We start from the raw sequence: 15,237 nt of genomic DNA, 5'->3' as shown, positions 1-15,237 counted from the left end.
TGTCGATCGACGTTAGGGTCTACGTCTCACGTCACAACATATTTCTTCATCTTGAAAGTACATCGCATAACGTTAGAGTCATTCTTACCTTGTAAATCATTTCTCGATGAATTTCTTTATCGATACCAGTAGATCAGGAATACAAAACATTTTTGCGGTCTAGTAATAATGACATTTTTAGCAAGACATTGAGCAAAGTGTAACGCTAGATGGGAACCAGAAGAAATAGTGGAATAAGAATGAAGAATATAAGAAACAAAACGACGGGAATGTATACCCATGTATACCTGACTCTGTTACGAGAATCTGCGAATTCATTCTTCGCGCGTTTGTTTGTTGGATCGAATTGACCGTAATTACGCCGTGTTAGGATGACATTTGAAAATTGAGGAACGCGCTGTCTAGGGACTTCTCGTTGATGTTGTTGGACAGGGTTCAACGGCGCGGAGTAACACACTAGATGCGAAGCTTAGCCGAAATTTTTTATATTCGCCTCTCTGAATTTGATAAAAGTGTCAATAATTATGAAAGTGGTCAATCATATATTTTTTGTTTTGAGATGTTTAATGGGAAAGGATAGATTATAAAGGTGTTTTCATGGGAATTGATTGAGTACATACTCTTTTTTATTCCAACATTATATTGATATTCGGTAGGTTTAGCGTTAACTTTCAATTACTCGCATATGACACTTACCATCTCAAACCTTTAAATTTAGTGTTTCAAGGGTAAACAAATAAGGTGTCGACTACGCGAGAAAGTATGTATTTTGCATTGAAGTAGTTATTTTATTCAATAAAAATGTATTCATTGTGGAGTCCTATAATGTTCCATGTAAACAGTTATGTAGAAAGTGGAGTGCGAGTAACTGAAGGGCTGAAGGTTAAATTGCCACGAAGGATAATTAGTTAAATTTTTTACGCGCCTCTTTTTGAACATGTAAGGTCGCAGGCGCATGCGCGTCGTGGCCGGTGCTCGAAAAGCGCGGCAGTTTCGCCTCTGCGGAATGTTCCGCGTCCACGGAATAGAATGGCGCCGACAGATGGTGCGCGTGTTGTTTCTCGCGGTGACGGTTGGTGGTCCGGCCGATACGAATTGTCAGTACGTGCACGGCGATAAGCTGACACGGTTTGGAGTCGCGGGTTGCAGTTGGCCGTCGTGCGAATGTACAAAAGGAGCCTCGCGCGGGCTCCTCGAAGCAACATTACGCTTCGTGCGGATCCGTTCGCGTCGGGTATCCGTAACGTGCCGCGATAATGTGCGGTGGCAAGACCAGTTTCCCGGGAGGAATGCACTGAGTGAACACTCGAGAGCGAGCGGCTGTGCGCTCCGTTATTTTCCCTGTCAAAGGGAGACACGCGAAAGTTACCGGTGAGATTTTTCGTGTTCAACTCCGCGCACACGTACACCTACATAGATACAGACAGGCGGCTCGTGGGGAAAACCACTGCTCTCGCGTACGATTGTCCGAGAGGGGTGAGCGCATCTGAGACGCTCTTCAGAGTTCGAAGACACCGTGGGGGATAACACCGCCACCCCTCGTGCCTCCTCGACCGTTACCAAGGCCACGTGGACCACGTTGGGAGCCTGGACAAAATGTGAGTACCCTCTCTTTATCCGTCTCTACAACCATAATATTGCGAAACGAAAGATTTTTTATTCCCGTAAAAGAAAGAGAAAACCACCTTGCATAATTTCTCCGTATTTAACCGCGTTGTATGCTCAACTTCGGACTTACGCATCTGCCGTTTGAATATACCCCGTAACTCTCCTTATAATTAGAGATTTTATACGTTACGTTTCACGTACATTTTATTCGAATTTCTTCGAAGTTTTAATTATTCGAAATGGAAAATAAGGGCTTCTTTATCGACGTACAATGGTGGAAAAGTAATTTATGGGGTTGAAAGCATGCTGGCTGATTTCGATGGGGAACTAGAAGCTTCTTTACCGACGTGGAAGGGAAAGAAGTAATTTGCAGGGTCAAACGTCGGCCCGTTTAACCCGTTTAATCAAGAAAGGCAAGTTGGACGTTCGTGTTCGCTCGAAACGACTGGCAAGATTCTAGATTTTGTTATCTACACATATATAATTGCCAGTTCCTCTGTTCTCTGTCACGGTAAGAAAATCTTGAAACACGGAAGGCATAGAAAAGGGATGCTCCAATATTTTTTTATCTCGGAAATCCTTCAGGATAAAGTGCTAAGAATAAATTAGTAGCATACCGCCAGCGATAAGCCAGCCGTTGATTTTTCAACGGGAATTATGCTAGCTTATTATACAAATTTGATGGGCAATTCTTGTGCTTCTGAGTTTCCGATTTGTACTGTAATTTAACGCTTTCGCGAGTTCCCGCAATTGAAAACTCCCCCGGTCAACAGGTTAGCGGTAAAATTTCGAGCACGTTAAAATCGAGATTAAAATCCGAACGTGCGACGGGGCTAGGCCACGAAGATTAAGTTGATTGATATCGCGGAACACGCAGAAGGGTGTCGCATTATTTATGCGTCGAAATTGAGTCGCCGAGTTCCGTGGCTCGAATGTTATTTCTTGGGGACGTTGATAGCGAGCAATTTAATTTCTCGTTTTTATTTCGCTCGCTCTACAATCTTGAATACCTAAAATATGAACTTTATTTTATTAACTTTTTTATTTCTTTGAGACATGAAATGTAGGGACGGAATTATTTATCCAGATTCATAAATTATTCTCACTAGGTAGATCATAATTTTGAGAAATCAGATTCCGCTCTAATTTGTTATGGCGTAGTCGTATCGCGAGCAGCTCGTTGATCATCTCGAGCTTGTACGTCTCCCCCGTGCAAGCGCCTAATTCGGCGACGATTGCACTTTGTTCCATGCACGGTGAATCAGATGCAAATTGAAATCTCATCAGGAATGAAGGAGTTGCCACGAGCCTATCGTTTCTTTTTCACTTGGCACCGTTTGTGTCGAACGGTGAACGTGGAACATTTACGGTACCCCCGTGTCGTGGAATTCTGATTGATCTCCGATGTTTTTATTCAACGTGCACGTACCAACTTCTGTTTTACGAATATATTCATGTATTCAAACGAGAACGCAGGACGTGTCCGAGCTGGATTCCTACTTGCCAATAACGTCGCCGGAAAGGAACAACGAATTTCCATTGAGCCGACTCTGTTCGAAATCTTCGTCACAAGTCTGTCTCGATATTACAAGGCAAGGGGTAACTCTTATTGGATTCTCTGTGTTGAACATTTTCTTATAGACATTTCACGAGACGTTCGCTAAACGTTCTTCCTTCTGCGGGCTATCTCGTTACCGTTTCGCTACAACAGTTCCACGCTTCCGCATTTAAATGAGACTTTCTCGTCATAATTAAGAGCCAGTCGTGAATCGTTCACTGTCGGGATACCCCTCGAAAAATCGCTCGATTATTTCAGCAAATCATTTCAAGAAAGTGCCACGTCCGACGCAACATTTTCACGAATCACATAAAACCAGAACAGGTGGAAGTTATTGAATTTGAACCGGCTAACAGCTGGAACCACTTTGTATTTGAGAAATTATTTCGTAATTTCGAAGAGCCCGTTTCTACTGCCAAGACGGCATCTCTACTGTTTTGCATTTCATCTAATCAAGAATTCCACAAGAACAGACATTTTCTCGAACGAAGCGTATATTTTTATTATAATTATTATTATTTATTATGAACGGACCGAGGTCCATTTACACACAAATGTTTACAATAGTACAAAGACTTAACATAAATTACTAAGAAAGGACATGCGTAAAAAAAAACTGTTGGTATGAAGGTACTGATATTATAAGTTAATCCTGCGTAATTTTTTTTTGGAAAGTGTGTAACGACCCATTAAAATAATCAATACTACTATATAGAGTGTTGGAGTTCGCAATAATTCGATTTATAGGATTTATTAATCCATATGTGGATTTGCATTTAAATGTTTGAAAACCTGCTCGAGATCTCAAAGCACGTTCAGGTGCGTAAAAATTGATTTGCACAAGGAGAGAGGGACAATCTATATGGTTATTAATTAAATTAAAAATAAAGCTCTGGTCGCGGATACTCTTCTGCGAGCAGACGTTTCCAGGTTGACTATGTTTAATATTGTGGAGTAATCGTGATCAAAGATTGACATAGGATTATTAATCTTATACGAACAAAACCTAAGAAATTTATGCTGCATTATATATTCCTGTACAAGCTGTGCATTCTTCCGATCCCCGGATTCACCGATCCGATTTTTGCGCTCGATCGGACTCGCAGCTTTCGTGTCCGAGGGGGTCGAAGGTTACCGGCCCGGAATGGGTGGTGGTTTTGTCTCTCGTTTTGTAGGACTGTTTCCTCGAGAACGGTGGTCGCTTTGGTCTCGGTCCGCGACCATGAAACCGGTTACGTTCGCCGCGATCGAGCGTCTCCTAGAGGCTCTCCTAGACTCGGAGCACACGGGACGAGGAAAGATACTTGCGGAAAAATAGAAACGGGGTCTCGGAGAGCGAGGCTGTGTCTCTGTTCCCTGTGTTCGTTGTCCAGAAGGCCGTTCGACAGAAGCTCTGTTCGTTCAATTGCATAAGCGTAACGAGCGAGACGCGCATCGAGTGTGGTGGTGCTTCGACGCGAGTCAAGTTCACGCGGCACGCGATGCATCCACGCTAAAGCGCTTCGAACTTGAACTTTTCCTTCTGCTGGGAAAATACTTCACCGAGTCCCACATTACCTGGCTCGAACAGCACCAGTATCAATTTCATCGTTGGATGCATGTCGGAGCGAATGGAGCCTAATTTCGACGTCTGGATCGAATCACTATGTGTCTTGAGAGAGAAGAATACTTTCGGTGCTTTTAGTAGACTGAGAATTTTATGCATTTCATCCACCGGCGGTGAACCATTCACTGCTTTGTTCATCAATTTTTCAAAAGATGTTTTTGGAGGTATTTGTTGTGAGCGCGTAAATTTTTATAATGGTTTTAATGCGGCAGATGTTCATTTTATTAACACTTTACCAACCGGTGATTATTGCATAATTTTGAAGAATCTATGGTACATGGCTAAACACTTTTTAATGGAACCTTCAATAGCAACAGCAATTTTCATTATGAACTAACAAGTCACCCTTAATAACATCATCTAATAGTTTCATTTAAGATTGCAATATAAAAGAAAATTTCTATGCTTTCTTTTGGTACAGCACAATTATTGAAAATCCTATTAATAGGCTTCCGGTAGGTAAAGTGTTAATTCGCTACAAACTGAGAGGGTTGAAACAGACCCATAGGGTTAATACAGTACATACCCGCTTGCATTAATTAGCGAGCAACACGTGAACCCTGCACTGAGTAAATTATAGTTTGTAAAAGTGTATAATATATGGCTGTTTTGCCGAGACATTCATGAGCAACACGCACATACAACAAACAACTTTTATAAAAAGCTCTACAAGTTGTGGAAACGAGAAAACCGGTGTCGGTCAACGAAAAATAGCTGTAGCGTGACACAAACGAGCTTTCCAGTGTAGCTTTTCGGAAAAGCACAAAACTAAGAATAGATGATGGCTCTTGGCACAATAAAATATTCCCGCGCATTCGGGTCAAGCCGATAAAACAAGCAGACCTTAGAATCGAGTTTCCCTCTTGCTCTTGAAATTTTTAAGACCGTTTAAACACGTTATCGGCGTATACCGAGCGATTGATAGGAGTTCGTAGTGTCAGTTCGAGCGGAATGATTGCACTAGCCGTGTTCCGTGCGGTAATGGCTCGTTATCGCTCCCGAGGAGCCAACCCTGCCGATTAGGGCCGTCGATATTCGCACGACCCACTTCCGTCCCTCAGCCTTGCTACCCTTGATATTGTCCGTTTACATTAGAACTCGGGATTCACGTCGGCCCGATGACTGTTATCGATCACCAACGGAATCCTCTGACCGACCCGCGTCTACACGTGACCTACGAAAGCTTCCCGCGAGCCTGTACTTCGTGATTTATTTCGCGATTGGACATCCCAACCGGTTGATGAAGAATCAGCGTCTATGGAAACCTCTATTCACAGATTTTTCTGTTACCTCAGCGGTCCCTAGATTTTTTGTACACTTTATACATCATAATCTAGATGCGAGGATGCTGAAAAGATCTTCCACGTGATGGAGATCGAAATCTGCTGTCCATGAAGACCTTGAGACAACTGTTTCCACATTTTTCTGTAGCTTCAGTAGTCTCTAGATCTTTTCGTGGGCTCTACACATCATAATTTAAACGTGTGGGTGCTGAAAAGATTTACCTGGTGATATGGGTAAGGGCCTGCTGCCCATATAGACCTTGAGACAACTGTTTCCACATTTTTCTGTAGTTTCAGTAGTCTCTAGATTTTTTCGTGGGCCCTATACATCATAACCTAGACGTGTGTGTGCTGAAAAGATTTGCCAGCTGATAGGGGTAAGGGCCTGTTGTCCATGAAGACACTGAGACAACATTTTTCACATTTTTCTGTAGTTTCAGCAGTCTAGATTTTTTCGGGGGCTCTACATTCTCTACAGACAGCATTTTTCACATATTTCTGTAGTCTCAGTAGTCTCTAGATTTTTTCGTGGGCCCTATACATCATAATTTAGACGTGTGGGAGCTGAAAGGATTTGCCAGGTGGCAGGGGTAGGGGCCTGCTGTTCATGAAGACACTGATTGCGAGACAACATTTTTCACATTTTTCCATTGTCTTAGCAGTCTCTAGATTTTTTCGGGAGCTCTACACGTCGTAATTTAGATGTGTGGAAGCTGAAAAGATTCGCCAGGTGATAGGGGTAGGGACCTGCTGTCCATGAAGACCCCGAGATTGCTTTTCCAAGACTAAACCTAACAAGACTGATTCTCACTGTGTACACTGACTGTCATTTGAACTATTATTCTCTCGGATGGTTTACGTCCCGTTCCTCCCGCTGCTCTTTATCTTTATCATCGACTTAACCCTTCAGTTTCCGGAAGCCTATCAGTCGACCTCTCGACGTCTGCACACTGTATAGAAAAGCTGCTTAACAATCTTTTTATTTAAACAATAATCCCGAGAGAAACTGTCACGTTCTGTCGTTCGAGAGCACTTGTTGCGTCGCGATTGCAATTTCCGATCGTATTGCACTGGGATGGAGAAGTCCATTAACAGATTGCTGAATGTTCGTCGTCGATGTTCTCCGAGTTGAGAAAAATCCATTGAGCTAACCGTTTAATATTACATTTCGTTCTATACATTTACTGTCGCATCTTTAATACTGAATGCGATGATGATACAGGACACAGTCGCTGTAAGACACTTAGGGTATCAACCTTAACTTTCTTACTGTGCCTCCAGTTTCTAAAAAATTCTGGAATAATATATTGAAGTCCCAAATGTTTAGAGCATTAATGGGCAAAAATGAATACTGGAAAGAAGGAAATTGAAAAGCGAAATTTCGTTCGGGACATAAACGACCCAGGTTGCAGACAGAGGGATAATCGATCATGTTCACGCCGCAGCGAACGTTTCCACGCGTTTTCCTCGAAGTTTTTCCGCAGATTGCATGGATCTGGATTCCTCGCAGCCTACCGAGTCGTGTCCCAACGTCTGTCATCGTCTCAAAGCAAACACGATTAACGCAATCTTGCCGGTGTCGTCCTCCTTCAACCGGTAATATTTGTTCAGCAGATGGTTGCGTCCATCTATAGCTATCGGTAGTCGTGTCCGGCGTGTATTCCCGTCGTCGAGACGATTGTTTGCTCCTGCTTTTCACCTCGTTTCCACGTGATCGACGCTCCCCGGACGTATATACACGTCGTACGACCCTCGTCGAACACGTTCCGAGCCCGGCCCGGCGACGTTGATTCGGATCGTTTAATCCACTTTGGCCTAATTAGCCCGACAACGCGTTGTTAGCGGCCGGTTGTCCTACCGAAAACGCGGGTCGATCGATTAACCTGTCGGTTCTAATGGTTTCGGGGTAATTGAACTTTTTCGACGAGTCGTTCACTTACTAAAAATTCCAGACCCCCTAATTCGTATTCGTAACAAGCTACATTTCATTGAAAATATTTAGAGAGAAATATGTAGGAAAATCAAAAGATTTGTAAAAATTCCGGAATTGTACATATTCGATTATTAGACAGCAGATTTTATGCATTATAACAAAAATGAGTAGATGCAATTTAAATTTTACATAGATTGCACAGATCTGCAGTCTCAAAATTTTTTGTGAGTTGAACGCAATGCTGGGAAGTAGAGAATTGCAAAAGGAAGAGCGAATGAGATTAATCTTGCTTGAACCAGTGCCAAGTTCAAGATCATCTCAACCATGTCGAACATCTTTCTTTAATGTTCGACTAGGAAGATTCATTTATTTATATGGTTAAATGGAGTCGCTTGTAAAGCGATTCTACGATTCGTTCACAAGGGTTTCTCTTCATTCGAGAATTTTCCTTTTGGGGTATAGAGCAAGCTCTTCCTCGAGGAACACGATCAAAGGTTTGTCGAAGACAAAACTTGTGGAATATTCAGCATTATTGACATTCGATTCGAGGCCCTCGATATACGGATTGTAAATGTTTGATAAGAATCGGATAGGAAAGCAATTTTATCAGGTATGCTCGTGGGTGGAATAAAATGTGTACGTAACTGCAACATCGCGAATCAAACGTGAAACACGAATAGCGAATGACAGAGAGACAAACAGACACTGATTCTATACCGCAGTATTCAACCAGTGATCAATGTTAGCGCAGATGCTTCATTATCGTCGCTTATTAATGATAATCGAGGATTATTTGCGATAGAAATATCGACCCTGTTGCGCAATTGTTGAAATCGTGCGATCATAAATTCGGCTATAATCTTATCAGCCAGCAATTAATAAAACAAATTTTCAGAAGTTTGTCGATAGTTAGACGATTATGAGATTTTGTTCGGAAACTATGTGTTACTGGTTGTAATACTTTGGTGAACTCGTGGAATAAGATTCGTTGGACGAAACGGCGATAGTTTGATCCGGTTGGGGCCGCTATTGGATTATTCGGTAACTTGATTAGCGGTTCGCAATATTTTATAAAATTTCCGGAAGCACCGTCGTCGCTTTTAATCCACCGGTTTCTGCGGTGTCCACTGGTTCGCAAAAACCTTTCTCTCCTCTCTTTCTCTTTCTCTCTGTTCCCCTCTGCGTCTGTCTGCAATCTTATTAATAGCGTATCTGTGTCGGGCAAGTGCAAGTGCACCCAGAATCGCGGGATCGTTCGGCTGGAAATGCATTATGCGTTGCTTTCCTGCATATCGTGCTCGATGCGTCGCGTCGCCTTCCAACAGTTTCTCCACGAGCCGGTTGACAGCGGATCTCGAAATTGTTAGTTTGAACCGAAAGTTGTTCGTGTATTATTAGATCGTACAATCTGTTCGGTTGAATTATTTTTTCTATGATTTCGATTCAACAGATTGAAAAGTTGGCCGAAAGCGAGCGATTTTTCGGAGGATTTCAGAGTTTATTGGCAGAACTGCGGCCTGCAGAGAGCACTGACACTCTTGTTCGATTATTTATACCACTGCGTGAAATCCGGGATTCGAACTTACAATAACAAAGTTCGAATAAGAAATCTTTCAAGATGCTTCTGTTCCGTGTCGAATTGAAACGAAAATTTGAACACAGATCATTTCGCCAGCGTCACGAGAGGTCACAGAGTATCCACTCATGGTAAAAATAGTGTTTTCTCACGTTTGTCGAGGTTGTTGTCTGTGCAGAGGTGAAACGCCGATCTCGCCTCGCTTTTCCGACGCAAAAGGCGAGGGAAACGCTGCAAAAACGCGACAGTCGCCGCGCCGCGCCGCGTCCGCGTGCATCGGATCGTTTATTTATTATTATTAATCGTTTTATTTATCGCGTGGAAAATCTGATTAGACACACGATACCGAGGCAATTCGCGAGAAGTTGCCAGCACTCTAAGAGCGTTTCTCGAGGAAATCGTTCAGAACATCTTTCGAACGATGCTTTAAAATACTCTAAATTATTGGTCTGTTCGAGAGGTTGCCGATCTACTTCCGCTTCCATGTTTACACATCATGCTGATTGTTGCACTTCAAATTTCATTGGTTCTTCCGGTTTCTGTTTCTGTAACGGAGAACCGCGAGGATAGCGAAGAAGAATGAATAAATAAACCAGCAGGGGAGACGTTAATTTTTAACGCGGACGTGGTCCATCGAAACAAGGTGGGGAGAACCGATTGGAAACCGTTCCATTCAAATAATTGAGTCTGTTCTAGCTCTAGCAGCTTCTCATGATTTACTCTATTTACACAATTTATATAAACCCCTTTGTACTCGAAGCACTTTTAATTCCACAATCGACACATTTCTTTCAACCTAGAACATTCACGTAATCTTTTTTAGATTCTGCACACGAAATGAAAACTGTTTGGAATAACGGCATGGAAATCTTTACTGCCACCTCAGAATTACCATTCGCCGAATAACGATTCTTGTATTTCATTCTTGAACCGATAAGAACGCGAACAGAGATGTTGCTTTTTTGCTAATTTACGAAGTAAGTGTTTCGATCATTCCTGACAAGCCTTGGCGATCCCGTCGATTTTTTACCAGCCCACCAATCTCTGCTACGACCTCTGCCCTTCTTTGGTATTCGTTGGCCACCAGCTCCTGGCTCCCCCCGAACCACCCCAATTTTCTTGGCCGCACCACCCTTGTCAAACTTGGCCATTTTTACTCATCTCTGGCAGCGTAGACCGTACTGGCCAGTTTTTCCAGCCTCCCTAACCGCTCCAATTTCCTAGAGCAGAGTCGTTCCCTCCTTCAGTCACGTTTCGCCGGCCACCCTGATGGTTCTCCATCATCATCGGCCAGTCTGTGTCTTACTAGTTGGATCCTTGGACCTGCGGAACCGCGATCTCGAGACTAGACGATTTGATTTATACTCGAGAAGCGTCAAGCAGGTTCAAGAAACTGAAACGATCGATTTGCTAGCGTTGTCGTGAAGAATATAATTTCAGAAATGTGTACCTAAAACAGTGTTTCCGAATCTTCTAAACCGTCGAAGTACCAGCGTTGATTATTTAATATCAGCAAGCTTGTTGGTACTTTCCCGTATGTACGAATGACAAATATTGGTACAACATATTTAGTCATACACACTTAAATCGAGTCTAAATTGAGCGTTTAATCTCCACACGCGGAATGCGTCGGGTAGGGCAAGTGGGCGTGGCCAGGCCACTCCCACCGTCCCCAGAGGGCCAGGACAGGCCACGTGGGGCCACGAGCACGATTCTCGCAGTTCTTGAGCTGATTCCGGTGTGTTTTCTGTGCGCAGATGTGCCAGCATGTCCGAAGCCGGGGCGCAGGAAGCAGCGAGCGGGGAGATGGACCGGCAGGCGTCAGTTTACGTGTTCCCGGGTCCGGGTCGTCCTCAATTTGGGAGCAGCTCGCAGGCCCCGACCGGTGGGCCCGTGTCCGAAAGCTCGGCGGTCGTCGGGACAGTCGGGACAGTCGGGACAGTCGGGACAGCCGGGACGGTTGCGACCACCTGCAATTTGTTCGGGAGAGGCGACGAGGAGGACACAGGATCATCGGAGACCTCGAGGATCAGGAGGAGGCCCCGGCCGATGACGCATGCAAGGTCTGCCAGCCATGGAGGAGTGCTCGCCGAGAGCCTGACGAGCTCCGGACTCCAGGGATCTTACCTGGGACCCCTTTCTGCGGTCGGTGGCGCGAGACCTTCCGCCCTGAAGAAACCAGGACATCAAAGGGCCTTCAGCCAAGGTCAGGTGGTCGACGTTCAAGGCCACACGGTCACCGGACACAGCAGGGTCGGCTCCAGAACCGACTTCATACTACCACCTGGACACAGGGAAGAGCCCAGACCCACCACTGCTGGGAAGACTCCCTCTTTTCGAGGTCACTCGCGACAGGCTTCCAGGTACAGTCCTTCTTTTCATCTTCTTCTCCATCGTTTCAATCTTTTTGATCTTCCTTTGATAATCGAACTCCTTGTAATTGGCTTTGAGATCAGCAAAATGTTCGAGATTAGAAGACCCGTGTCGGATCCCACCCTCCCGACCAGATTATACCGATGAAAATGAAAGCAAGCGGATGAACGAGTGTTTTGCATTGTGTCCACAGATCGGAGTCGATATACACGATAAGACGTAGCGCGGAGCCACCCTGGTGGAGAAAACTTTGGTCGCGATGCTGCGGCCCCTTGCCAGAGGAACCTCGTCTCAGGGCCATAGTGCCGAACCACTTGGTGCCCCCCAAGACACCGCCGAGTCAGCATCCCAATGGGAAAAGGGTGAACAATAGGTAACCTCTCGATTTATCAACTTTCAACCCTTAACTTTCAACTGAATGCTCAGCAAATTTTCGCGACTTTAAACTACGAATTGTTCATAATATATTGCCAAAGACAAGTGTATCGAAAGATGATAGATCTATTTATGATTTTCCATTTTGTGCTACTCGACGATTCGATCGAATAGAAACAGTTCCCATCGTTTACGAAGTGGATGAGTTGGGTGACTGGTAGATCGTGATGAATAGTCCTGAAGTTGGATCAAGTTCCGGATCATCCGTTCTGGTTTCAGAGTACGCACAACGAAGTACACCATGCTGAGCTTCCTACCTCGCAACCTTCTCGAGCAATTTCACCGCGTGGCCAATCTGTATTTTATATTTATCGTTCTGCTTAATTGGGTGCCAGCCATAAATGCCTTCGGCAAGGAGGTCGCCATGATACCCGTGATCTTCGTGCTGGGCGTGACGGCGCTGAAAGATTACTTCGAGGATCGGCGGAGGCTCGCCAGCGACCGCCGCGTCAACAATTTCACCTGTCGCGTCTACGTCAGGTAAGTGACAACCACCTTACACGAGCAACATTTAGTTGGACGAGAACGCGTTCAATTAACACTTTGACTGTCAATTTACCCCAGTCTCAGAAGTCCCATAAAGTCAAGGCAATTTATCAAACGAAATGAGCACTCCATCCACCTTCTTGCGCTTTATACATAATTTTCGAGAAAGGTGGCACTCAAAGATTTACCTTAAAAAGTAAAGCTATGAGCCTCCCTAATAAAAAAATTCCAAGAACCACACGAAAGTATACTCTTTCAAACCCAAGAAGAACGATTGCGAAATGTTCACAATTTCCCTCAAGAAAAATTCCAAAAGATAGTCTGTTTTTCCTACGATAACCAAGACTCAAGTAGCGGTAGATCCTCCTTGGATCATCGATCGGATCGCGATCGGTCCAGTCTCCCGTGGCGTAAAAGTCCGGGAAATCGTGCGGAACGGTGGTAAACCGGTGCGGGCAATCGAGCACACGTTGTGGTTCGGTTTTCTAAAGAGCTGTTACGTTGAGAACGTTCGCCTTCGGTATTTCTAGCCTCACTCTGGGACTTCAAAGCAGGCTGAATGGCTCCGATCGGAAGATGGTCGCGTTTTTCGGTTCTGTTTTGGTTCCAAGCAGGGGGAGGAGTTCGCGGAACGGTAAACGCGAGTGTTTCGAGCTGTGACGACGGCCAAAGACAACGTTCAGCTCCTATTTTCGGTTTGCGGACCTGTGTTTCGGGAAAAGCGTCGACGCTCGTTCGATCCGCGGAATCCGATCGGCTTCGATCGACTGGCATGTAGGTCGAGGCACGCCGGCGAACGTTCGATCCAACGAGGAAAAGAAAGTGTTCTCTCCTTATCCTTTCGCGGAAGAGAACTGTTGTTCATGCTTTGCACTCTAATTTCGCCAACTGCGTCGTCGAATCGGCCTTTCGAAGGCCTTTTCGTCGCACGGTGGGTCAGCTGTGTGTCTCTGTTAATTATATATTCTTAATAGACTGCGGATCTTTATGAATTATCTTTAATCTTTTTACCGCCCTGAATTGCACCTACTCATTTTGTGCAACTATGAAATGTAGAATAGTAAAAAGATAGGAAAGAGGACATCTAGTAGTGTTTAATTCTTTCAAATTGTTAACGAAAGAAGGAAACTCCCAGCTCTCGTGTCCCGCAATCGATGCAAACGATCTTTATCTGGCATCAAGGTCCACACGCCACTAATCATTTTCTGCAGCCTGACACTTGATAGTCCGAGGAAACGGTTGCAATTGCTGGAGCGGCTCGAGGATCGACTAAAATATTGAAATTGTACATGAAAGAGGCTGAGGGTCAAGTGGCACGGCGTTGACGTCGAGCCAATCGGTTAACAGGTTACTAAGTCAGAGATGATTAATTCGAGAAACGGCAGCGGGTTCGTTCGCGGAAAGATCTCGTACTTTCATCGAGCAAATTGAAAGGAAGTCGGCGTGGCAGTGAACGCGAAGGGCAAGGTCGGGACGAGAATTATTTTTCAAACGACTGTCTCCCGCGCGCTGGAATCGTGGCGCATCGATCGCTCTCGGTCAACCCTGCGGAATTGAGGTGCATTATAAATAACGCGCAGTCCAATCGTCGCTAACCGATACAATGCACACTCCTCTTCTCTCTCTCTCTCCCTAGGTTCTCTTTCCGCTGGAGACGTGGCAAGACATTTCCATTTTTGCTCTCATCCGTCCGTTACACCGAATCGCTGCATTTCTCACTGATTCGTTGTTTGGACACTGTATTCAATTTCCAAAATCAATTTATTCATTTGATCGTTCGTAGCTCCACTGGGACAGCGTTTTATCACCGCGTCGCAATTTATCACGTTAAGTTGGGAACGTAATAGCTTCCCTGAATTCGTCATGCTACGAGGGCCATTTAAACGGTTAAAAATGAATTCCGAGGCTCTCAGAGCTCGAGAGGTCGCAGCCGCAATCTCGCGGACCTCTCCTGCTTTCGTCATCATCGCCGCAATCGCGTAAACGCGGTCTCATCGTTGCGCGACGATCCTTATTTGTCATCTGTGCGCGAGCCTCGCCGCTTGAAAAAACGTTTTCAAGGCGTTCCCATACTGCTCCCGACGGCTCTTGTTCCTCTACTTTTCCCAGAGTGTTGTACGACCGGTTGCTCAATAACTTCGAACAGATTTCACGCTTTATGCGCGTCCTCCGAAACGAATAGGCTCGTTTCGCCCGAATAAAGAGCGTAGCTGCGAAACGATGACCGTTTTTGGAAAGCCTTAAGACAATTAAACGGTTGTCGTACGACCGTGAGCTACCTGCGAGAGTTCTCGGGGATAATTGATCCTTATAAGATTCTCTCATAATTAGTTAGAGCGAGTGCGAAATTGTTAGTTGCGAGAAACCGTTCAATGGATT

At 44.8% G+C, this 15,237-nt stretch overlaps 1 protein-coding gene across 1 annotated transcript in view; it reads left to right on the top strand.

Moving 5' to 3' along the window:
- The first annotated feature begins 1,060 nt into the window (after positions 1–1,060).
- Positions 1,061–15,237, top strand: part of LOC143207117 (phospholipid-transporting ATPase VD) — a 40,746-nt gene continuing 26,569 nt past the window's right edge. The window contains exons 1-4 of the mRNA XM_076420222.1: positions 1,061–1,598; positions 11,322–11,927; positions 12,131–12,310; positions 12,592–12,852. Of these exons, the coding sequence (XP_076276337.1) occupies positions 11,332–11,927; positions 12,131–12,310; positions 12,592–12,852 (1,037 nt within the window). The 5' untranslated portion in view covers positions 1,061–1,598; positions 11,322–11,331. The remainder of the gene's footprint in view (positions 1,599–11,321; positions 11,928–12,130; positions 12,311–12,591; positions 12,853–15,237) is intronic.

This window comes from Lasioglossum baleicum, chromosome 3 (genome assembly GCF_051020765.1).
Source record: "Lasioglossum baleicum chromosome 3, iyLasBale1, whole genome shotgun sequence".
NCBI lineage: Eukaryota > Metazoa > Arthropoda > Insecta > Hymenoptera > Halictidae > Lasioglossum > Lasioglossum baleicum.
This window is presented reverse-complemented; position numbering and strand designations above follow the sequence as displayed.